This window comes from Heptranchias perlo, chromosome 8 (genome assembly GCF_035084215.1).
Source record: "Heptranchias perlo isolate sHepPer1 chromosome 8, sHepPer1.hap1, whole genome shotgun sequence".
NCBI lineage: Eukaryota > Metazoa > Chordata > Chondrichthyes > Hexanchiformes > Hexanchidae > Heptranchias > Heptranchias perlo.
This window is the reverse complement of record NC_090332.1, coordinates 13,566,395-13,591,788: the sequence shown is the minus strand read 5'-3', so window position 1 is coordinate 13,591,788 and position 25,394 is coordinate 13,566,395. Positions and strand designations below refer to the sequence as shown.

At 41.8% G+C, this 25,394-nt stretch overlaps 1 protein-coding gene across 1 annotated transcript in view; it reads left to right on the top strand.

Annotated features, from left to right (window-relative positions):
* birc6 (baculoviral IAP repeat containing 6) overlaps positions 1 to 25,394 on the top strand; it is a 199,698-nt gene that overhangs the window by 41,319 nt on the left and 132,985 nt on the right. The window contains exons 12-25 of the mRNA XM_067988688.1: positions 2,923 to 3,148; positions 8,777 to 8,937; positions 9,265 to 9,399; positions 11,179 to 11,310; positions 12,204 to 12,385; positions 12,514 to 12,650; positions 13,640 to 13,801; positions 14,074 to 14,205; positions 14,443 to 14,540; positions 15,830 to 15,977; positions 18,096 to 18,229; positions 23,577 to 23,711; positions 24,151 to 24,338; positions 24,699 to 25,016. Of these exons, the coding sequence (XP_067844789.1) occupies positions 2,923 to 3,148; positions 8,777 to 8,937; positions 9,265 to 9,399; positions 11,179 to 11,310; positions 12,204 to 12,385; positions 12,514 to 12,650; positions 13,640 to 13,801; positions 14,074 to 14,205; positions 14,443 to 14,540; positions 15,830 to 15,977; positions 18,096 to 18,229; positions 23,577 to 23,711; positions 24,151 to 24,338; positions 24,699 to 25,016 (2,288 nt within the window). The remainder of the gene's footprint in view (positions 1 to 2,922; positions 3,149 to 8,776; positions 8,938 to 9,264; positions 9,400 to 11,178; positions 11,311 to 12,203; positions 12,386 to 12,513; positions 12,651 to 13,639; positions 13,802 to 14,073; positions 14,206 to 14,442; positions 14,541 to 15,829; positions 15,978 to 18,095; positions 18,230 to 23,576; positions 23,712 to 24,150; positions 24,339 to 24,698; positions 25,017 to 25,394) is intronic.

The window sequence follows — 25,394 nt, the reverse complement described above, 5'->3', positions numbered from 1 at the left end:
ATCCCTTAATCCCTCTAGCATTAAGAAATATATCTATCTCCTTCTTGAATACATCTAATGACTTGGCCTCCACTGCCTTCTGTGGTAGAGAATTCCACAGGTTTACCACCCTCTAAGTGAAGAAATTTCTCCTCATCTTCTAAATGGCATACCCCGTATCCTGAGACTGTGATCCCTGATTCTGGACTCCCCAGCCATCGGGAACATCCTCCCTGCATCTAGTCTGTCTAGTCCTGTTAGAATTTTATATGTTTCAATGAGATCGCCTCTCATTCTTCTAAACCCTAGTGAATATAGGCCTAGTCGACCCAATCTCTCCTCATACGTCAGTCCTGCCATCCTAGGAATCAGTCTGGCAAACCCTTGTTGCACTCCCTCCATGGCAAGGACATCCTTCCTCAGATAAGGAGACTAAAACTGCACACAATACTCCAGATGTGGTCTCACCAAGGCCATGTATAACTGCAGTAAGACATCCCTGCTCCTGTACTCAAATCCTCTTGCAATGAAGGCCAACATACCATTCGCCTTCCTAACTGCTTGCTGTACCTGAATGCTCGCTTTCAGCGACTGGTGTACAAGGACACCCAGGTCTCATTGCACCTCCCCTTTTCCCAATCTATCACCATTCAGATAATAATCTGCCTTTCTGTTTTTACAACCAAAGTGGATAACCTCACATTTATCCACGTTATACTGCATCTGCCATGTTCTTGCCCACTCACCCAACTTGTCTAAATCACATTGGAGCCTCTTTGCACCCTCCTCACAGCTCACATTCCACCCAGCTTTGTCGTCTGCAAACTTGGAAATGTTACATTTAGTTCCCTCATCCAAATCGTTGATATTGTGAATAGCTGGGGCCCAAGCACTGATCCATGCGGTACCCCACTGGTCACTGCCTGCCACCCAGAAAGAGACCCATTTATTCCTACTCTGTTTGTTTCTTGTCTATCAACCAATTCTCAATCCATGCCAGTATGTTCCCCCCAATCCCATGTGCTTTAATTTTGCACACTAACCTCTTGTATGGGACCTAATCAAAAGCCTTCTGAAAATCTAAATACACCACATCCGCTGGTTCTCCCCTGTCTATTCTACTAGTTACGTCCTCAAAAAACTCCAGTAGATTTGTTAAGCGTGATTTCCCTTTCATAAACCCATGCTGACTTTGTCCAATCCCGTTAATGCCCTCCAAGTGTTCTGTTATCACATCTGGCCATTCCTCTCATAACACTTTTATGGGAGCTTGCTGTACCAAAATGGGCTGTCACATTTTCCCTACAGAAGTCTCTACTTAATGTAATTGATTATATGTGAAGTGCTTTGAGATGTTTGAGACATGGTAGAGGTTTATGATTGCAGCTCTTTCTATTGTGAATTTCTGATCTTGTAAGAAGTGACCAAATAGAGAAGTGAATGGAACTGACCCATTGACACTGAGGGCACAAAAAAGGAATGAATTTGCAGAGCAAGAGTTTAAAAGCTGCAAACTGTTCATAATAAAGGTTAGGCGAGAGAGCAAGTTCCGTGTAAATGAAAAGGAGGGAATCGGCTGTGAGGAGCCCCCTCTGTGGTGAGTTACAGGCCAAGTATTAGTAGCAACCTGCACAGTGAGCTGGGGTGGGGGGAAAGGGCCAGATTTTGATTGATTTATTCTGAGTAGGAGTTGTAATACAAATGGGAGTGGAATTGGAGGTCAGAGACAGGGATATAAATATGATAGAAAGATATGTGTATCACTTCTATTATATCTATCTATCTATCTCATGGAGTAAGAAGGGGAGGGATGGGAAAAAAATGGAGCTGGAGATGATCGAACATTTGGAGGTGGATAGATGGGAATCCTTTTAATGAGTTCACTGGAGGAAGCTGAGATTTTCATTGAAGGTTGAAAATCAATCAATGTGTTTTCTAAATATTTCAGTGTCTGCTTTTTTGAGAGAAGGTGGCAGCATTTTCGTACTTAACTGTCTGTGAGCATTTAGTTTCTCAGTAATGGGCACATTCCCAAACAGTAAGCAGACTTCATAATCCTCTTAGATATTCAGTTTGTTTTCAGTAAACTGATGGAGTCAGAGCAAGACTCCTGTTTGTATGTCTCAAAAGTGTGGTGTATCAGTAACTTTAACTTTTTGGATTTTCACCAAACTTAAGTGATTTCTCTGCATCCATCTCTTTTTGTAAATGCGCTTGTTACTATGTGTGGCAGGCCGCTCATTCATAAACCTTTTGAACCCTCAACATGAAAACATTACTTCAATATAATTTTTTTGAATTTTAATTAAACATGACCAGGATGTGTTGTCAGATTATGGGTTTATTTTGCTGGTGAGCAAATGGGAATCCATAATCACATGCTCCTGAGACTTTCATAAGTCAGACTTAATTAGATTTTACTCAAACAGGAACATTGCCTTTGGTTTATTTTTTTTTTAAAAGGGACATTTTCCATTTGTATGTAATTACTAATTTTAAACCCCTGACCACTGAGGCAAATTTGCACTGTACCAGAAATGAAAATGTGCAGCTTGGGATTATAAATCCAGATTTAATTTTGTTCTCTGCAGTTAGTTGTACTGTTAAGAGGGTTCAGTGAGTACAGGAGGATACAACATGACATTACTGGTATTGAGTTTGGATGTGACCCCATGAAGGTAATAGGTTTTCTTTGAGAGATTTTTCAATGTGTCTATCTGTTGGGATGGTTCTGTTTTGGAGTTGTTCATTTTTCTCTCTTTTAATTGGAATTTGGCTAGAGGAGTGAAATCTTTTGTGGTGCTGCTTGTGGCAATCCAAAATAGTTCTGAGTAAATGTAGCATTGATGCAGTAGTGGCCAAATATTAGCCTATTTTTGGAGTGTAGGGGAGAAAGTGGGTGTTACTGCTAAGTGTTTTTGAGCTTTTTATTCTTCTTTGTAGGAGTCGACTTGTTGGTCGACCAGCCTTTTTCTGCAGAAATATTGACATCACTGGTGGAGCTCACAAGATTTGAGACGTTGACCCCACGGTTTTCGGCCACGGTCCCGCCATGTTGGGTGGAGGTTCAGCAGGAGCAACAGCAGAGGCGACATCCACAACATCTGCACCAGCAGCACCATGGGGATGCAGCCCAGCATACTCGCACCTGGAAGCTGCAGTCCGACAGGTACAGCAAAACAAATGTCAAGACGGGAAATGCAAACTTGTTTGCTCAATTGGTAAAGCTGAAAAATGTGGAACACATTTTGCAGTATTTAATTTATAGTGTGCTTTAATTCTGTTAATGAATTTGTTTTTTTTTATTTGTTCATGGGATATGGGCGTCGCTGGCGAGGTTGGCATTTATTGCCCATTTCTCATTGCCCTTGAGAAGGTGGTGGAGAGCCGCCGCCTTGAACCGCTGCAGTCCGTGTGGTGAAGGTTCTCCCACAGTGCTGTTAGGAAGGGGATTCCAGGATTTTGACCCAGCGACGAGGAAGGAACGGCAATATATTTCCAAGTCAGGATGGTGTCTGACTTGGAGGGGAACGTGCAGGTGGTGTTGTTCCCATGTACCTGTTGCTCTTGTTGCCCTAGGTGGTAGAGATCGCAGGTTTGGGAGGTGCTGTCGAAGAAGCCTTGGCGAGTTGCTGCAGTGCATCCTGTGGATGGTACACACTGCAGCCACTGTGCGCCGGTGGTGAAGGGAGTAAATGTTTAGGGTGGTGGATAGGATGCCAATCAAGCAGGCTGCTTTGTCCTGGATGGTTTCGAGCTTCTTGAGTCTAGTTGGAGCTGCACTCATCCAAGCAAGTGGATAGTATTCCATCACACTCCTGACTTGTGCCTTGTAGATGGTGGAAAGGCTTTGGGGAGTCAGGAGTTGAGTCACTCGCCGCAGAATACCCAGCCTCTGACCTGCTGTTGTAGCCACAGTATTTATATGGTTGGTCCAGTTAAGTTTCTGGTCAATGGTGACCCCCAGGATGTTGATGGTAGGGGATTCGGTGATGGTAATGCCATTGAATGTCAAGGGGAGGTGGTTAGACTCTCTTGTTGGAGATGGTCATTGCCTGGCACTTGTCTGGTGCGAATGTTACTTGCCACTTATGAGCCCAAGCCTGGATGTTGTCCAGGTCTTGTTGCATATGGCCACGGACTGCTTCATTATTTGAGGTGTTGCGAATGGAACTGAACACTGCAATAATCAGCGAACATCCCCATTTCTGACCTTATGATGGAGGGAAGATCATTGATGAAGGAGCTGAAGATGTTTGGGCCTAGGACACTGCCCTGAAGAACTCCTGCAGCAATGTCCTGGGGCTGAGATGATTGGCCCCCAACAACCGCTACCATTTTCCTTTGTGCTAGGTATGACTCCAGCCACTGGAGAGTTTTCCCCCTGATTCCCATGGACTTCAATTTTACGAGGGCTCTTTGGTGCTACACTCTGTCAAATGCTGCCTTGATGTCAAGGGCAGTCACTCTCACCTCACCTTTGGAATTCAGCTCTTTTGTCCATGTTTGGACCAAGGCTGTAATGAGGTCTGGAGCCGAATGGTCCTGGCAGAACCCAAACTGAACATCAGTGAGCAGGTTATTGGTGAGTAAGTGGCGCTTGATAGCACTGTCGACAACACCTTCCATCACTTTGCTGATGATTGAGAGTAGACTGATGGGGTGGTAATTGGCTAGATTGGATTTGTCCTGCTTTTTGTGGACCGGACACACCTGGGCAATTTTCCACATTGTCGGGTAGATGCCAGTGTTGTAGCTGTACTGGAACAGCTTGGCTAGAGGCGCAGCTAGTTCTGTAGCACAAGTCTTCAGCACTACAGCTGGGATGTTGTCAGGGCCCATAGCCTTTGATGTATCCAGTGCACTCAGCCATTTCTTGATATCACGTGGAGTGTATCGAATTGGCTGAAGACTGGCTTCTGTGATGGTGGGGATATCGGGAGGAGGCCGAGATGGATCATCCACTCGGCACTTCTGGCTGAAGATAGTTGCAAACGCTTCAGCCTTGTCTTTTGCACTCACGTGCTGGACTCCGCCATCATTGAGGATGGGGATGTTTGCAGAGCCTCCTCCTCCCGTTAGTTGTTTAATTGTCCACCACCATTCACGACTGGATGTGGCAGGACTGCAGAGCTTTGATCTGATCCGTTGGTTGTGGAATCGCTTAGCTCTGTCTATAGCATGTTGTTTCCGCTGTTTAGCATGCATGTAGTCCTGAATTGTAGCTTCACCAGGTTGGCACCTCATTTTTCGGTACGCCTGGCGCTGCTTCCGGCATGCTCTTCTACACTCCTCATCGAACCAGGGTTGATCCCCTGGCTTGTTGGTAATGGTAGAGTGAGGAATGTGCCGGGCCATGAGGTTACAGATTGTGCTGGAATACAGTTCTGCTGCTGATGGCCCACAGCGCCTCATGGATGCCCAGTTTTGAGCTGCTAGATCTGTTCAGAATCTAGCCTATTTTAGCAGGGTGGCATTTAAACCATTGTGAATTACTGCATACTGCTGTGTTCTTAGACTGCTATCTTGGGTGAACTGCAATTTCCTCCAGTTAAAGATTGAAGCCATCATCCTTGGCCCCCTCATTACAAACTCTACCTTTGCCATAGATTTCTCTTCCCTCAGCTACTATCTCCGGCTGAACCAGACTTTTGCAGCGTCTGTGTCCGAATCAACCCCAAGCTGAGCCTCCAAGCCTACATTCAGCATCACAAAGACTCCCTTACTTCCACCTATGTAATATTGCCCACTTCCACCCCATCTCAGCCTATCTGCTGTTGAAGCCCTTATCCAAGCTTTTGTCATTTCCAGCCTCGATTATTCCAGTGTTCTCCTGGCTGGCCTCCCATTCTCCACCTTCCAAAAACTTCAGCACATCCAAAAATTTGCTTCTTGCACCTAGTAGGGAGTTGGTGTCGAAGTGGAGTTGAGGTCGAAGATCAGTCACGATCTGATTCAATGGTGGTACAAGCTCGAGAGGCTGTATGGCGTACTCCTGCTATTTCTTATGTTCTTAAGTCCCACTCACCCATGAGTTCTGTCTTCGCTGATCTACATTGGCTCCTGGCTTTCCAGTGCCTCAGATTTAAAATTCTCATCGTTGTGTTTAATTCCCTACGTGGCCTTATGCTTTCATATCTCTATAAATCTCCTCCAGCACTCTAACCTCCCTTGAACTCTCCATTTTTCTGACATGGTCTTTTGTGTATCTCTACCACTCCCCACCCCCCCGCACCACCATTGGGGGCTGAGCTTTCAGCTGCCTAAGCCCCAAGCTCTGGAATTCCTGCCCTTCATCCCTCCCTCTCCTCCTTAAAACCCACCTCTTTGTCCAAGCTTTTGGTCACCCCTCCTAATATCTCCTCCTTTGGCTGGATGTTTGTTTTTTTGATTGCGCCTCAAGTGCTTTGAGATTTTTCTACAGTAAATATGTTGTTGGTGTGACAGAAATGAAGTATTTTTATCTGATTGGTTATTTATTGGATTCTTTCTAGCTGGTTACATCATGCAGTGGGTTAATATCATCCAGCTGTTTCTGCAGACCGCAAATAATGCACATCCCAGACTGACTGATTAATATGCACTTCAGGACAAGGTCTTGATGTGGATCGGTTGATTGCTGCCATTCCCTTGGATGGGAAGCTGTGTCTTGGATCATTTAGTGTTTGGGACTGATCAATAGGCCAAGCCCTTCCATTCAATTCAATTACAGGCATTTTGTGGGGCTGTTTCCAGTTTATGTTTATTTGGCAGTATGTGGGCAAACATTGTCTTTTGTGAGCCTTGATTGCTGTTTTATGCGTATTCTAATGAAAGCTCTAAGGGAGAGAATTAGATTTTCAGTTTCAAATACTGGTCTTTGGTGGTTTACCTCAAGGTTTGAATGATTCACAACTAAAGCAGGAGGGATTTTTAATCGGCCAGATTTTGCTGTAAACACTCACCATTATTTATGTGCAAATCGAACAGTAACTCGCAACACCGCAAATGCGTAGTTAAACACAGAAATCAGGATGTTGCTGCCCGAGACACACCGCTCCTCCAAAAGCTGCATGAAAACGGCATCTCGCTGGCTGACTCACCTTTCAAATGAATTGACCAGCGAGAAGTTCCTGTACTGACGTCATAGGTACGGATTAAACGCCCCCAAAAAGTTAGGGCTTTTCCGGTGTAAGCACCCTTTAACGGCGTGGTAAGTCTTAATTACAGCCAAACAACCTCTCTGGCACTGAAAATTAACTTTTACAAGTGTGGAATCTCATTTCTTCAGCTTTTAATTATTGTTCGACATTTTAATAAAACTTTTTTTTCCATACCTTTTTATCTCTCATCTCTCAATTCAATATTTCTCTCCCTCTCTTTATTTTGCTTACTGTACCTGATTTGACACTGAATTCACTATTCTAACTTACACTTTTGGGTTTAGATGCTGTGCTGTCAATCAGATTGGTTAAGGGGGTATGTAGCTGCTTGCCCTGTTCACACAGGTCCAAGATGCCCTGTAGAGGGTGCGCCGCGCTGAATGGATCTCTAACTTACAGTTAACTTGCTGTGAAAAACCTCATAGACTTGCACTTGTCCATAGACTTTCTAACGAACGGCGCCGCTCACTGCAAATTCTGCCCCAATGAATATTCTTCATGGTCTATGGAAGGAGTTCAGAGGAAATTCAGTGCACACTCAAAAGTCTGAGTTCTCATCTTAAGAACATAAGAAATAGGAGCAGGAGTAGGCCAATCGGCCCCTCGAGCCTGCTCCGCCATTCAATAAGATCATGGCTGATCTGATCCTAATCTCAAATCTAAATTCATGTCCAATTTCCTGCCCGCTCCCCGTAACCCCTAATTCCCTTTACTTCTAGGAAACTGTCTATTTCTGTTTTAAATTTATTTAATGATGTCGCTTCCACAGCTTCCTGGGGCAGCAAATTCCACAGACCTACTACCCTCTGAGTGAAGAAGTTTCTCCTCATCTCAGTTTTGAAAGAGCAGCCCCTTATTCTAAGATTATGCCCCCTTGTTCTAGTTTCACCCATCCTTGGGAACATCCTTACCGCATCCACCCGATCAAGCCCCTTCACAATCTTGTATGTTTCAATAAAATCGCCTCTCATTCTTCTGAACTCCAATGAGTAGAGTCCCAATCTACTCAACCTCTCCTCATATGTCCGCCCCCTCATCCCCGGGATTAACCGAGTGAACTTTCTTTGTACTGCCTCGACAGCAAGTATGTCTTTTCTTAAGTATGGAGACCAAAACTGTATGCAGTATTCCAGGTGCGGTCTCACCAATACCTTATATAACTGCAGCAATACCTCCCTGTTTTTATATTCTATCCCCCTAGCAATAAACGCCAACATTCCGTTGGCCGCCTTGATCACCTGCTGCACCTGCATACTAACTTTTTGATTTTCTTGCACTAAGACCCCCAGATCCCTTTGAACTGCAGTACTTTCCAGTTTCTCGCCATTAAGATAATAACTTGCTCTCTGATTTTTCCTGCCAAAGTGCATAACCTCACATTTTCCAATATTGTATTGCAACTTCCCACCCTATTTATTTCCCAAGCTAAATGGTGTGTTTTTATGCATGTTCACAAGAACATTATTTTCCAGATTGCTTCAACAGCAGTGTTTGTTTTCTGAGAATTAGAGCTTTGAGATTTTGGATAAAATTGACAGTGTTTCACATTTGGTTGGTTTCAGCTCCTGGGATGTCAACATTATTGAAATATAGTGTTTTGTGCAACACCGTTGTGTGGTGCATGATACTTACATATTTCTGCATTTCTTTTATAGCACCAGCTGGGAGGAACATGTCTTTGAGCTGGTTTTGCCTAAAGCCTGTATGGTTGGACACGTGGACTTCAAGTTTGTCTTGAATTCAAACATCACAAACATTCCACAGATTCAAGTCACTCTATTGAAAAACAAGGCACCTGGTTTAGGTAAAGTAAATGGTAAGGATATTTTTTTTTTCAACTTTCATCTGTATTTTTCCCCAAATTTGATTCTTGCTGGTTATTGTGTGTTCCTGATATGAATAAATTAGAACCCAAAGTCCTTCATAATTAGCTGTAAATAAATTACCTGTGCGGGGGGGGAGGAGGAGGAGTGTGAAGGCTTAGAATGGTAACTTGCATTATTTTTTTTTAAGGATCCTGCTGATTGCTTCCATTCTCATCTACATTTAGATAAACGGTGTTACTGGGATGATGACTTGATCGAGGATTCAGAGAAAATTTAGTAGTTCTAGTAAATGAACAGTAATTCCTTCTTTATTGCAGAGTCTGCAGTAGACAAGCAGATATCGTTTCCTTTATCTCCAGCTTTTAATGTGGAGGTAGAGAGAAATGGAAGGCCTGGCCTTGCTGATTTAAATGAAGAGATGCAGTACACCATGGATGTGGATGAGTCTCAAGGTTAGCTAAAATGTACCATTTGGAAAAAAAAAAGCCTCAAAATGTCTTTTAATCTATAGCGCTGACTGGTCACATTCCAAAAAAGTGATTTGAAAGCCCCCCCCCCATTGTCTAGAGATTTGCAACTGGCACCAACGTTTGGAGTTTTATGCTTCAAATTTTGTGCAAGGATATTTTAAAGAATTATTTAGTGTAGTCATTGATTTCAAACAGTTGTTTGTTTTGGGAAGGACGTCAACATGTTCAATTAGTGTTGTCTTTTCTTGGTGCATTTGACATTTTAATTTCCGTACAGTAGAGGGAGAAAAGTATAATCTGAATGAAGTTTCGTTCCTGCCTCTGACCATAATAATACAAGTAATCCATTTACCAATGCTGCTCTGCTCTGCTCTGTTTTAAAGCTCCTAAAGGAACAATGCTGCTAATTATTCAAGGAAATGATTAAATAAATAATGGTTAGATGTGGAACTTGCTTACCACATGGAGTAGTTGAGGCAAATGGCATAGATGCATTTAAGGGGGAAGCTGGATAAGTAGATGAGGGAGAAAGGAATAGAAGTAAATGCTGATCGGATTAGATGAAGTAGGGTGGGAGGAGGTTCATGTGGAGCATAAACGTGGGCACAGACCAGTTGGGCCAAATGGCCCATTTCTGTGCTTTAAATTCCATGTAATAGACCAGTTTGAATTTTGATCATAGTCACGGTTGTATGAGTAAATGGTAGATGGAATTCAAACTTTGTTCTGCATACTTGGGGAATATGATCAAATACATGTTAACATTTAGTGAGAATATACGACCAGCACACACCAGTAGATTTGCTAACTGTGCTGTCAATTTTGTATTTCCGTTCACAGCTTCATTTCAATGGTGAAAATACAGTAATTTAGGACTAAAACTTGCGGTTACCAAGGACATTTCATTTAATCCTAAAACAAAATATTTGAAAAGGCCTGAGTAAATTCTTTTTCTCGAGGTACAAGAACTGTGATTTAAGAATTTTGTTTCCCCAAAAACAAATTTTCTTCTTTTACTCCTGCTGTCTCCTCCTTCCCTTTCTTTCCATGTCCAGGGTATGCACTATCCCTTGATAGTATGCTTCTGTTCTATTCTTCCAGGAGTTGCCCATGGTAGTTAGCCTGATGACTTTGTTCCTTACCTATGGTGAAATACCAGCTTCTCCACACAGCCGACATCCAAAATTCAAGAATCAAGAGTGCTACTGCCATTACACGTGGAATTCAAGCACTGTGTCTTGGGTTATTTCCCTTAGTTTGATGCTCTGACTCTTTTTAAATACCTTTTTGATTATAAAAAGGCTCTTTTTTGCTTTTGAATATTGTTCTGGACATGGAACTGAGTTAATTGCAGTGTGCAGACTTCTCAGTATAGTGCAAGATTGCTGCGCTCCATTTAGGGGCTTATGTCAGACTCCCAGTCTCAAAGGCCTGCTGAATTCTGTTTCCCTAGTTGTGTTAATAGTTTGCTGACTAGATGCAGTGCTTTATAGCAATGGTATCATTCATCGCCAGGACTTGTAAGGAATTGAGGGAGGTCCTGCCCCACAGATGTGCAAGTTCTGTTGGGCAATTTTGGGGTCCACTTGATGGGTGCTGGCAGACTATCGCAGCAGGAAGTGTAGCTTGCATTGGTGAGGATTTCATTCCACCCACTCTCTCACCTTAGTTGTAAAATGTTCTTTGTATGAGAATTGTTCCCAAATATTACAGTGCAAAGATATATGGCTAAACCTTTTCTTCCATTCCAATACTGAGAAGGTCCCAGGCTGTGTCCATTTCTGGAAGAACACAAGGAAGATATATTGTGCGGTCCCGTATGGTTGGCCAGTGGCCTGGATCTTTCGGGACATGCTGGGATGCTGACACTAACTAGCCCTAAGTTAATTAAAGGTAAGACCAAGTTGGATTAGCTATGATTGCACTGAAAAGCATATTCATTTTTAAAAATTACTATATTAAGTGTAGATGTGAGTTAAATGAGTTTGATCAGTCTCAGTCTGATTTCTAGGGGCTGTGGAGCCACAGTGCTAATTGCATATGACTTGGCTTTAAATAAATCATCTCATTTAGATGCTATATTTAGATTTAGATACTGTTGTTGCCTTGGTACAATACAAGCTATTTTTCTGTGGTTATGGTTATAGCATGTCTTTGGGGCACAGTAGAGTGAATTTTTACTCTGGCATTTGGTCAGGTATAGCACATCCTGCATGCAAAGGTGAAAAAATGTTGTGCTCGCTTTGAGTAGAATAGATCACCAAAATAAATGTCTACAAAAAATTTCATGCAAGATTTTAATTTTTAAATATACTTGCACCTGCCAGAACAAAAGGAGGATCCAGCAACAACGGAGTTTTAAACAAAAACTGCTAAAAGTTGCCTTGAAATCCAAGTATGATGCCATTTTCTTTGGCTCCTTGTCTATGTCCAGAAATCTTTTACATCACTTGCTTTTTAGGGTTAATTAAATGTGAAGTCTGGAATTTATAAAACAGTGAAGCTATATTTCAATGGTGATGCTGAAATGTGATCAAAAAGTCAGGAATTGGCTGCAGTTGAAGTTCTCCCCTACTCAGTGTTTCAACAAATAGCTTTGGAAAATATCCACTCTGTCTCTTTTCCCCCTCCCCACACTTGTATAACACTGATATCAAATGGTGAGACTGTAATGCAATTAGAACGTATCCTAAAACTGAATACGCATTCAGTAATTGGGGAGTAGGTGGTATTTGTGCTTTGCCTATTTAAACTGAACATTCTTCATTTTTGACTCTTCTCAGCAGGCATGGCTGGTGGCAAGTATCGTTCATTTTTAGTTCACATCAGGTCGGCTAATGAGAAGCCAAATGAAGAGAATTCTAATGGTAGTGGAATAAGGCCGGTCATGAGAATGCAAGCTTCGAAGCCACAGAATAGCAAGAGTCACTCTCTTGCTTCATTACTTGCTAAAGTTACAGCAGGAAAGGTACAGTAGTGGTCTGTAATAGAGAATAGATTTGAATCTGTACTTCATATGAACTTGTAGGCTTTGAAAATGAATGTTAGCTTCTGTGTTAGTATACTTGTAAATGTAATGTCTCTTTTTATTAACAGGAAAAACCATCCACCTCAAAAGCAACCGAGTCTGGCAGCTCTTCTAAGAAACCTGACAATCTCAGAGGCTGTGATCTGCTGCAAGAAGTTTCTGTCACTATTCGAAGATTCAAGAAAACGTACATCCCAAAAGAAAGGTGATTTAGGGATTTTTATTTGCTTTTTGAAAGGAACTTAAAAACCCAACCTTGTTGCACCTGCTTTCCTTCTTGACCCTTCCCCTGTCAATTGCAGCACTGTTGCTTGGTTCAGTATTACAGATACTTAATACCAAAAGATAAGTCTTCATCTGCAACTGGGACTGCGGGAGGGGAAATGAAGGAGCAGAGGTCAAACCTTTCAAATGAACATGAAAAGTCTAAATGGGCCTGTTCCAACATAACTTGAATAAATATCACATTAGTTGTATTTGGTACTTCCAAATAGTGTCAAATTTGAAAGTTAGTCTTTGGATCACTAACTGAAATTTGAGATGGTCATAGTCTGCTGAAATACAATATGGGGTAAACTTGCTATCTAAAATAAATATTGTGTTTTTAGGACCAATGGAGTGCACAGTTTTGGCTCTTGGGTTTGAAGCTAAGATATTGGCTTTTTACGGTCTGGTCCTGCTTGTACTTTTAGTAACATTAAAGGTGTCCTATATATCGCCCCATCAGTATTGATGCAAAGTGGCTTTTTAGTTCCCATCGACACAAAAGCACAGTATAACTCAGTACCAAGTGCACTCAAGTTATGGGGTGCATGAATCTGTCAGGGAAGTTGTTTCTCAATGATTTGATTTTGCACAAAGTGCAATATAACTCCAGCCTAATCCTCTTGAGAGTTCCATTTTTACAAGGTTCACGTATATTGGATTTTTGGAGGCGATTCCTAGTGGAAACAGAAATTTCCCGTCGGGGGCGGGGGGGGACAGTGAAGGAAAGATTCAACTCGAACCACTCCTGGCATAATTTATAATGGTGTGAAATGCATGAGAGTCGTTCATCTTTTTTCCCCTCCACAAGCTGAGGAATAGTGTTGGATGGGTCATATATATTTGTGCAGATAAGATTACTTTAAATGCAAGTGGCCAAATTAAGGCAATATAAAGTGCCTCAGTGTAATCGCTGCTTTTGTCTTTTAGGGTGCAAAGATGTGCCATGTTGCAGTTCTCTGAGTTCCATGAAAAGCTGCTTAATACACTCTGCAAGAAGTCGAATGATGGTCCTGTCACAGAACATGCTCAGAGCCTTGTGTTAGACATTCTCTGCTGGTTGGCAGGCGTGCATGCAAATGGACTTGGCAGGTAGGATGAAATGTGCAGCAATATATAAACTGAAACTTGTCTAGATCTTGCAACATTTCAGTATTACTACTTACATGTGAACAATAGATTTGTTTTTTACCCATGCAATTCAGAATATTATGACTTGAAGCAGAAAAGTGCTGTTTGCTCCATAATTCTGTTCAATAATTGAGTCCTTGGCTGCTGTTTTGTAAGTAGAGACCTGTAATGTCAGATATTGCAGATCCAGTTTGAAGTGATGTGTTTATGTCCTATGAACTTTTCAAATACAGTTTCCGAGATGGCAAAGAAAGTCTGCACGCAAAAACCAAGAAACGACTCACTGGCATTGTACGTGTTTGCTTCTTTGAAGCGGGTCGAAGTATAGCTCACAAATGTGCCCGGTTCCTCGCACTTTGCATAAGGTCAGAAACACCCTATCAAATTAAAATTAATTTGCAGTTTTTGTTTAGCTTTTTTTTAAAGAAAACATGCTACTTGTAATCCAACACAACATGTGGCTAGTTGGAGATTGTTTTAAGGGAAAAGTGGTAGCCCCCGTTTATTGTTTCTTGGCTGTAATGAATGAACCTTTTAAGTTGGATCTGTTTTCATCATGCTTTTTGCACCATACTTATAAACATTTTCCCTGTTCTTTTCAGTAATGGGAAAGCAGATCCAAGCCAACTGGGATTTGGAGGCGCTCTATTGAAAGCTTTACTTGATAATTTGCCGTACTTGCCTGCAGCAGCAACTGGTGGTAGGTTAAACACTGTTTCTATTCCTCACTGTATAAAGGCAGTTCTACGTGAAAAGTATTGTAAAATAGCCTGCCTTTTGCACTGAATAGCTTGATTTTACAATTCCATTTATTTTCATTTCCTGTTCTGCTTGTTCATTTGATATAAAGTAACTCTTATCCTCTCTCTCTACTAAGTTTATCTCTACTGGTCTCTTGCTGCTGGAGGAGTCTTAACAAGCTTGAGGGGTGCTGTCAAAGTTCTTCTCCTTTGCCCCCCCCCCCATTTATACAGATCTTGAGCTCTTATTGGAAAAATCTTAAATATGATTTGTGTGGTACTTAGGAGCAATAAAACCCAAAGCTGCAAACACCTGTTCTGCTTTGTTTGGACTTTCTTGCTACCGTGCTCTCTGTACATGGAGAATATTCACTGTGGGAGCCAGGGCATACCCATGCTGTAAAATTACTTTCGTGACCATTACTCAGTTTTCTGTATAGGATGCTATTTTCTCTGGGTGGGAGAGGATAGGAAGAATCAAGTATCTAAGGAGAAGTTTGTGTGAGGGGCAGATGTTCATGACATTGGGGAAGGCCTGGGAAGAGTTCAACTGCCTGTGCCCTCTGGACTGGCAATTGGTGCTTAGTGACCTAAAGAAGGTAAAGAAAGTAACTTGTGATACGCAGAGTAGTAATCATTTAATCCTTTGAGGTGACTAATGGATATATAGGTTTAACCATCTCATTGAGTAGTATTGATTCACCTCTTCCCCATAGTAATACTGCTGACTGTGATTTTTTTCCTACATGTCGGAAGATTTTTTCCAGTATTTTAGCATTTACATTGAAATATGGGCTATTTTCTATTTTTTAATATTAGTAGGGATATCTTGGTTCATAGCATCTGGTGGGCTGTTTTGAGTACATTTATGCAAAGTGTTAAATTGATAACCTCCTGAGAATCTGCAGTGTAACTTGAGGAGCTCCTCTCAGTCTGCTAATTGGATTGTTGAGTGCAGATTTAAAGGCACCAGGGCTCAGTGGGTATGACATGGCCATAGCCTGAATTGAGTACATCTACACATCAGTTTTTACATTGGGAGATTATGGAACCAAGGCAAGTGGATGGAGTTAAGATACAGATCAGCCGTGATCTAATTGAATGGTGGAATAGGCTCGAGGGGCTGAATGGCCTACTCCTGTTCATGTGATTGTGTGTGGTGGTTTTTTAAATGAAAGCCTCAAATTCACTGAAAAAAAAAAGTATTCTAGCTTTAGAAATAATTTTTGTTTCTTTTTGTTGGGGACAGGTTCTGTGTTCTGGTACTTTGTGCTGCTCAACTATGTTAAGGATGAAGATCTGGCTGGATGCAGTACAGTTTGTGCATCTCTTCTCACTGCTGTTTCCAAACAGCTGCAGGACCGGCTCACACCTCTTGAGGCTTTACTTCAGACCCGGTTAGTAAAAAGAATATAGCAGCAACAACAAATGGACTTGTAAACCGAGATAAGTTTACATGAAATGGTCAATCACTGTCTGTAATAAGTGAATCACTACTGCTGGGGAAAATATTTGAAGTTTACCTACACAAGACAGTTTCCAAACACACTCATTCATCTTTCCACTTAACATAAACTTAAATTTTAAGTAGAAGAAATGAATCCTGAAAAGTGGGGGGAGAAAACGCATCTTTTGATAGATGAGTTAAGTTGAGTGGGAATGAGCTGCAACAAACTACAAAGAAAGCAAAGAAACAAATTGAAGGACTGGAAATTGAGGGATGAACTGAAAGTGACTGTCAAAGTGGAATTTTTGAGCTTTTCTGATATCTTTTTAAAATATATTTAGGATGTGTGTTTAAGTGAAGCTTAACTTCCTATAAAATGCTGTTGGTCCTGTGACCATTTTGTTTTTCTTTCAGTACTCTTATTTTATCATAAGTTCCTTTACTTAGTTTAGTAGAATAACAGTTGCCCCCTACTTATTATCCACTTACGTCTACCCAATATATAAATGCTAAATATTTCAATTTCCTGAATACAAGGCTACGTTTTTTACTAATTGTAGATTACCTGTGCGACTGTAAAACTAAAATATCACTGCTCTGTCGAACTGTTTATACTAACTTCAAATTGATATCTGTAATCCACTTTGTATAATGTTTAGTTCAGCTCCAGGTAAGATGATTGTGACTACAGAATTTTTTTTTAAAAATCAGTTTTATTGATTTGATTTACAGTATTATAACCTTTTACCTGCACTAATTGGGAGGGGAACCCAATGCTAATGAACAATGTAGGATGCAATATTGTCATACTAAAGTGTAATGGTGGGTATGTGAATTTTTTTTACCGTGCTCACTTGAATGCTGAGAAAAATGGGTCTAACTGTACAACTCTAGATTTTGCCTTTCCAAACCAAAATGCATTTTGAACTGCATACTAGTAGGCTGAAGTACTGGTGGTTACAGGGCAGTGGTGGGAGCAATTTGAGGGATGAATTAAGATATCACGAGTATTGGCATAACAAAATGACTTGCCAAGTTTCCTATAGCTTACTGGTCCTTGACTATACGCATTCATTCTCATTTATTATTGACCAGGTTTAATGGACATTCAGATATAGCAGGTAGGCCACTCGTAGACAGTACTAGCTATTTAACTCTCATACTTTTCCTTCCCGGTGTGTTGGCAAGCTGCGCACTCACCCTGTGTGTGTATCTGTCTCTGTGGTGCCTGGCCTTTGTTTGTCATGTGGCGAAACATGGCATGATTCTGCAGCACCTACCATTCTGGGACACCAGGCTGGAGCACCAACTTGGTCTGCTAAAGCACCACATTGTGCTCTTTAAGCAGTTCTGAATATTGCTATTGAGAATGTTGAACCAAATATTTTGCTGTATTAATCTGTTTGGAAAAATGCTATATTGTTGGGAGACTTGTCCAGCCAGTTTTCTCCACTTCCATCATCTTCTACTTGCAGTGATTCATTCTGGGAGGTAGATCCAATGACATTCAGTAGCGCTCTTCACACATGGCCCCAGGCAGTAAGGGTCCCCAAACTTTAATCAGCATGTCACATGGGAGATGAATCCTCTACTTGTATGACTGCTTTATTTCTACACTTAGCAGCATGGACCACTGGATTGGGATCAGGAATGGGAACCCTGGATGGTTTAAAATTCCCCTCCATCTTTTAGCCTGGTGATTTTGAAGGCAGTTCTAGTGCTTTACCATTGCTCTGCCTAAGATCGGCTAACTTAGAACAGAGCAATATTCACAGAGGTTTTTGAAGAGAAAAAATGTTTTCATATTTTTATATTTACAAAGCCAAAGAACTGGTTTAGCACTTAGTATTCATTAATGTAATGTTAGTGAAAGATGAAATGCATTGTTTCACTGATTTTAAAATATTGAACATAATTTTAATGTACTGGTATTTGGATACTAGCTTAATTAAGTGGATATGAAAGTGCTGTAACATTTTTTTTAGTCACTGATTTCAGTAAGTGTTTCCAGTTTCATTTTTCTTCCCGGTTGGTTATATTTGGTACTCAAACTGTTTTGAAATTTCAGGTACGGTTTGTACAGTTCACCCTTTGATCCAGTTCTGTTCGATTTAGAAATGGGTGGTTCATCCTGCAAAAATGCCTATAATAGCAGCATGGGTGTACAATCTGATGAAATAGATCTTTCTGATGTATTATCAGGTAAGAGTGCACATAATACCAGTGGCTGAAGCCAATAAATGCTACTTTGATTCTAGTGGAAATGTTCTTCCTGCACTGTGCTGATTAGCCAATTCCACAAATGTCATAGGGTTATAATATGGACAATGCTGAAGTCCTTTTGAATTTGATAGCTTGTTCAAAATACATTGTTCAAGGAAGGAGTTCAGCACAACGACCTCTGTTGGCTGGTAGTATAAAATGCATTTGGAGTGAAGTATTGGTGTACAGGAAAGCTCCAGTGCACCACACTGTTTTCATAGCCTATTTTGCATTCTGTTTCCATTTCTGGAGCCAATTAACACTGGTTTATTAGATTGAGATTCAATACATTATGCAGAGGACTGGAAAGAATGGGATTGTGCTGTCTCTATCCAGTGAAGCATTGGATGTGTTTAGTGCCAATATGTGTGGTCCATGAACAGGATCAGCATAAATAAGAAGCTTCTTGTACAGATGTTTTACAAACCAGTTCTGAACAATGTTTGCATATGTGAATGAAGTAAAACAAGTTTTTATGTTAATAGATTTTTTTTTTTAAAAGCCATGCAGATTTACTTTGTTAGTTAATGATACAGGTTGCTGACTTAGTTACCTTAATTTTGAGCTCCGTTGTGTTGTGATCCAACCTTCTTATCACACCATTGCTGCTTACCTGATTCTGTTTGCAGCACTGTGAGGTAAATGAGGTGGCACTGCAGCTTCAAAGGAAGCTTTTTCATACTATAAGAGTAGGTGTTCAACTGCTGCTCCAGAAGCATCAGTGGCATGTACGCCAATTTATACATGACACAGGTCTGTCTACTTTTAGGGGTCAGTAATGCATTTTATTAATTACTGGACTATGTGGACCTTTCTTTTTCCGCCCCCCCCCCCCCCCCCCCCCCCCCCACCTTCCTCAAATGGCAAATGGAATTTAAACCGGAGAAGTGTGAGGTAATGCATTTGGGGAGGGCAAACAGGGCAAGGGAATACACAATAATTGGGTGGATACTGAGCGGTGTAGTGGAAGTGAAGGACCTTGGAGTGCATGTCCACAAATCCTTGAAGGTAGCAGGACAGGTAGATAAGGTGGTTAAAAAGGCATATGGGATACTTTATTAGCCAAGGCATAGAATACAAGAACAGGGAGGTTATCCTAGAGCTGTATAAAACACTAGTTAGGTTTCAGTTAGAGTACTGCGTACTGTTCTGGTCACTGGGAAGGATGTGATTACACTAGAAAGGGTACAGAGGACATTTACGAGGATGTTGCCAGGACTGGAGAATTTTAGCTGAGAGGAAAGATTGGATAGGCTGGGGTTGTTTTCTTTGGAACAGAGGAGGCTGAGGGGAGATTTAATTGAGGTGTACAAAATTATGAAGGGCCTAGATAGTGTTTTTTTTAATTCGTTCATGGGATCTGGGTGTCGCTGGCGAGGCTGGTATTTATTGCCCATCCCTCATTGCCCTTGAGAAGGTGGTGGTGAGCCGCCACCTTGAACCGCTGCAGTCCGTATGGTGAAGGTTCTCCCACAGTGCTGTTAGGAAGGGAGTTCCAGGATTTTGACCCAGCGACGATGAAGGAACGACGATATATTTCCAAGTCGGGATGGTGTGTGACTTGGAGGGGAACATGCAGGTGGTGTTGTTCCCATGTGCCTGCTGCCCTTGTCCTTCTAGGTGGTAGAGGTCGTGGGTTTGGGAGGTGCTGTCGAAGAAGCCTTGGCGAGTTGCTGCAGTGCGTCCTGTGGATGGTACACACTGCAGCCACAGTGCGCTGGTGGTGATGGGAATGAATGTTTCGAGTGGTGGATGGGGTGCCAATCAAGCGGGCTGCGTTGTCCTGGATGGTGTCGAGCTTTTTGAGTGTTGTTGGAGCTGCACTCATCCAGGCAAGTGGAGAGTATTCCATCACGCTCCTGACTTGTGCCTTGTAGATGGTGGAAAGGCTTTGGGGAGTCAGGAGGTGAGTCACTCACCACAGAATACCCAGCCTCTGACCTGCTGTTGTAGCCACAGTATTTATATGGCTGGTCCAGTTAAGTTTCTGGTCAATGGTGACGCCCAGGATGTTGATGGTAGGGGATTCGGTGATGGTAATGCTGTTGAATGTCAAGGGGAGGTGTTTAGACACTCTCTTGTTGGAGATGGTCATTTCCTGGCACTTGTCTGGTGCGAATGTTACTTGCCACTTATCGGCCCAAGCCTGCATGTTGTCCAGGTCTTGCTGCATGTGGGCACGGACTGCTTCATTATGTGAGGGGTTGGGAATGGAACTGAACACTGATGATTGCACGGCGAACGTCCCCATTTCTGACCTTATGATGGAGGTAAGGTTATTGATGAAGGAGCTGAAGATGGTTGGGTCTAGGACACTGCCCTGAGGAACTCCTGCAGCAATGTCCTGGGGCTGAGATGATTGGCTTCTAACAACCATTGCCATCTTCCTTTGTGCTAGGTATGACTCCAGCCATTGGAGAGTTTCCCCCTGATTCCCATTGACTTCAATTTTACTAGGGCTCCTTGGTGCCCCACTCAGTCAAATACTGCCTTGATAGCAAGGGCAGTCACTCTCACCACACCTCTGCAATTCAGCTCTTTTGTCCAGATAGAGTGGATAGGAAGGACCTATTTCCCTTAGGAGAGAGGTCAATAATCAGGGGGCATAGATTTAAAGTGATTGGTAGAAGGATTAGAGGGTAGTTGAGGAAAATTTATTTCACCCAGACGGTGGTGCGGGTCTGGAACTCACTGCCTGAAAGGGAGGTAGAGGCAGAAACCCTCATCACGTTTAAAAAGTACTTGGATATGCATTTGAAGTGTCATAACCTACAAGGCTATGGACCAAGTGCTGGGAAGTGGGATTAGGCTGGGTGACTCATTTTCGGCCGGCACAGATACAATGGGCCGTAAACTTCCGTGATTCTATGAATTAGGAAAGCGATGAGGAACAACAAAATTAAATTATCAAGGAATATAAAAATAAATAGTAAAGTATGCTACAGACATATAAATAACAAAAGAAAAATGAGAATAGGGATAGGGCCACTAAGGGATGCACAAAATAAACTCGTAATGACAGCAAAATGGCAGACACATTGAATAGTTACTTTGCCTCAGTATTTACCAGGGAGACAAACAAGGTGGGCATGACATTAAATATAAAAAGGAGGGAGATAATAAACTAACCAACTTAAGGAGGAAAAAGCTCTTGGTCCGCATGGATTGCATCTGCGAATATTAAAAGAAGTTAGGGAGGAGATAGCAGAAGCATTATTACGTATACATAAAAATTCATTAGCTGTCTGCCAGTCCCCTTTCTAATGTTCTTGCTCTCTTAAATATAGGAATAACAAGTCCAGGGAACTATAGACCAGTTAGCTTAATGTTGGTGGTAGGAAACATAATGGAATCATTACTCAAAAATGTAATGGAAAAACATCTGGAGGCCGAAAATGTACTGGAGAATAGTTAGCACGGATTACAGAAGGGGAAGTCATGCTTGACCAACCTTATTGAACTCTTTGAAGAAGTAATGGGAAGAGTAGACAAGGGTAATGCAGTGGCTGTGATATATTTGGATTTTCAAAAGGCCCTCGATAAGATACTGCATTGTAGACTCATGACTAAGATCAGAGCATGTGGAGTCAGGAGTCAGGTAGCAGACTGGATAGCAAGTTGGCTGCAAAACAGAAGAGAGAGTAGTGGTTAAGGGTAGCTACTCAGACTGGCGTTCCACTGGGATCGGTGCAGGGACCACTATTGCTCACAATTTACATTTACGATTTGGACTCGAATCAGAAGTACAATTTCAAAATTTGTGGATGACACCAAATTGGGTTGAGCAGTTAATATGAAGGAAGAATGCATCAAAATGCAAGAGGACATTAATAAATTTGCAGAATGGGCATGGAATTGGCAAATTAATTTCAATATAGATAAATGTGAGGTGCATTTTGGTAGGAAGAATAAGTAGGGCACATACTGCTTGGATAATCTAAATGGGATAGAAGAGCAAAGGATTCTTCGTACAGATATACAAATCACTAAAAGTAGCAATGCAGGTCAATAAGGCCATAAAGGCAAATCAAGCACTGAGGTTCATTAGAGGGATAGAATTGAAAAGCAGAGATGTTATGTTAAACTTGCATAGAACCTTGGTTAGACCACACTTGGACTATTGTGCACAGTTCTGGTCTCCATATTATAGAATGGATGTAGAGGCATTGGAGAGGGAGGGAAAAAAAGATTGAGGTATATCCTCCCAGTTTTGGTGTTATCCTTATCAGGAAAGGCTGGAGTTCTTTTCTGTAGAAAAGAGAAGGCTGAGGGATGACCTGATAGAGGTCTTTAAGATAATGAAAGGGTTTGATAGGGTAAACGTAGAGAAAATGTTTCCACTTGTGGGGGAGTCCAAAACTAGAGGTCCTAAATATAAAATAATAGCTAATAAATTCCAATAGGGGAAAAAGAGTGGTAAGAATGTGGAACGCATGACCACATGGAGTGGTTGAGGCGAATAGCATAGATGCATTTAAGGGGAACCTAGATAAGCACATGAGGGAGAAAGGGATGGAAGGATATGCTGGTCGGGTTAGATGAAGTAGGGAGGAGGAGGCTCGTGTGGAGCATAAATGCCGGCATAGATCAGTTGGGCCAAATGGACTCTTCTGTGTTCCAGTTTCAATGTAACTTGAAGCAGTTCTGTAATATAAAGAGGCATGAGCATCCACCTTTCATGCTGTTCTTAGTTGCTCTTTATGCATGCCTCCAATCACTCTGCCTAAGTTGTACTCGCATTGTATGTCCATAGTAACATGCCACGTAATGGGATAATTTTGTGGACGGAAAATATAAATTGTGGCATTTTAAATGTTCAGATTAAACTATCTGTCCCTGTTCATAGGCTCTGCCTATAATTCTTTGACTGTTTGCTGACTGTTTAGCACTGTTAAAACAATCATATTCAGGTAGCTTTGTACTGACTGAGGTATCCCTTTCAAATACACTACCCTTTAGAATTTTAACCTTTTTATGGGAGTAAAAGACTCCAGTACTTTCGACCACATCATGTACAAGTCTTTGGCTAAAGACTATGGCAAATATTTTTCTTCTTCAAAGATACAGCTGTCGTTTTACAACATTAACTTTTCCAGTCAAATCAGATATTTCGATCTAATTTTGAATGTGTTTCTTTCTGGTGTTTTCCCCCACCCCCATTTCTTGTCTCCTCTTTTTCCCTTCCTCCCCCCCCCCCCCCCCCCCCACCCCCCAATCGTCCATGCTTGCTAGATGTACACTAAATGTAAGGGGCTTAACTTAACTGTAAATACGTATCCCTCTGCAGGGAATGGGAAAATGAGCAGTTGCGCAGCAGCAGAGGGCAGTTTCACAGCTCTGACTGGACTCCTGGAAGTGGAACCTCTGCACTTCAGCTGCATTTCAACAAGTGATGGCACAAGAGTGGAGAGAGATGATGCAAGTAAGTTGAGAAGTACTAAATGATGGATAGATAATGGTCATTTCTATAGAACCTGGACCCCTTTCTGTGTGCCCACTTCTCATGGATCAACCTCACCATCCTGCCTAACTGGGAAGGCCAAAACAAATATAATGTTGGCAACCCTGCACTGCCTTCCCATGTGCCACTAAATGTCCCAAAATGCATGCACATGTAAATGTTTGTTTTCTATGGGGTTAAATGCCCATGAAGCTGACATAATTGGATTGCTTTGTATTCAATGACAGAGAGTATGCACAGTAATCCACAATTGCTGTCGGAAGATAAGTTAAGCTGGAGGTTGAAGCATTAGGAATGCTTAGCACTTTTTAAAATGTAAAATATATCTTTCAGATCAAAGTCTGAATCGTTATTGTATCTTAACTTGTAATGTGACCGTTTCTGCTTTCCTCCTATCTAGTGACTGGCTTTGGGCTTACAACAGCAGTGGGTGGGCTTACAACTGGTACAGTAGGAGAAGCCTCAACAGCACTGAGTTCAGCAGCTCAAGTAGCCCTACAGTCCCTTTCGCATGCTATGGCTTCAGCCGAGCAACAGCTACAGGTTTTGCAGGAGAAACAACAGCAGTTGCTAAAACTTCAGCAGCAGGTGGGCAGTGAGGCTTTAATACTATTTGTTAATTGAGGAAACCATGATTAAGATTTGGTGGCCCTGACTTTACCCCATCCTCCTAATTTATTTAAACATGTTACCTTTACACTTAATATATTTAGTGATAAACCTAGCAGCATTTTGATGCACAAACGAAATGTGAGTAGTTTGGTATTACTGTGTTGACCGTGGAAAAACCTAGTTTTAGGATAGATAATATCAGGGATAGTTGCTTCACACAATCTCAGATCCTAAAACCAAATCACATTTTTCTGTGTTTGTTCTAAGTTATAATTGGAAACCTCACGAGCTGTAATAAGGTAGTTTAATGGACTACTCTTTTTTTAAATATAACAGAAAGCCAAGCTGGAAGCCAAGTTGCATCAGACTACGGCAGCGGCAGTAGCAGCGGCAGCACCTGGAGTCGGACCTATTCACAACTCGGTGCCTCCTAGTGCCTCCACAGCACCTGGCTTTTTCATACATCCTGCCGATGTCATTCCTCCCACTCCAAAAACAACGCCACTGTTCATGACTCCGCCATTAACGCCGCCCAATGAGGCAGTCTCTGCAGCAATCAGTGCAGAGTTAGCACAGCTCTTCCCTGGCTCAGTTATTGATCCTCATCCAGTCACTGTGGCCATTCATTCAAAAAATGCCAACAAGTCCAAAACGGTACGTTTGGGGATATCACACTAATTTATTTTTAGAAATTGCTGTGCATATTTAAACATGTAGGCTTCAAAAATTAGTTAAACATCAATTGCATAACAGTTCCAATTAACTTTTTTAAAAGATATAATTTGTTGCACCAATGAATCACTGAGGAGATGCATACATGGATTTTCACAAGGCATTCAATGTCTTGTAGGAGGCTTGTTACAAAAATTGGGGTGAGGAAATGTAGCAGCATGGATAGAAATTCGTTGGACAAGAAACAAAGGATTAGTGTTACTAGGTGTTGCTTGAATTGGAGAATAGTAGCTAGTGGTGTATGTCAGCGGACAGTGCTCGGCCCACTTGGTTCTTGTCGTTTATGGGTAGATAACTTGT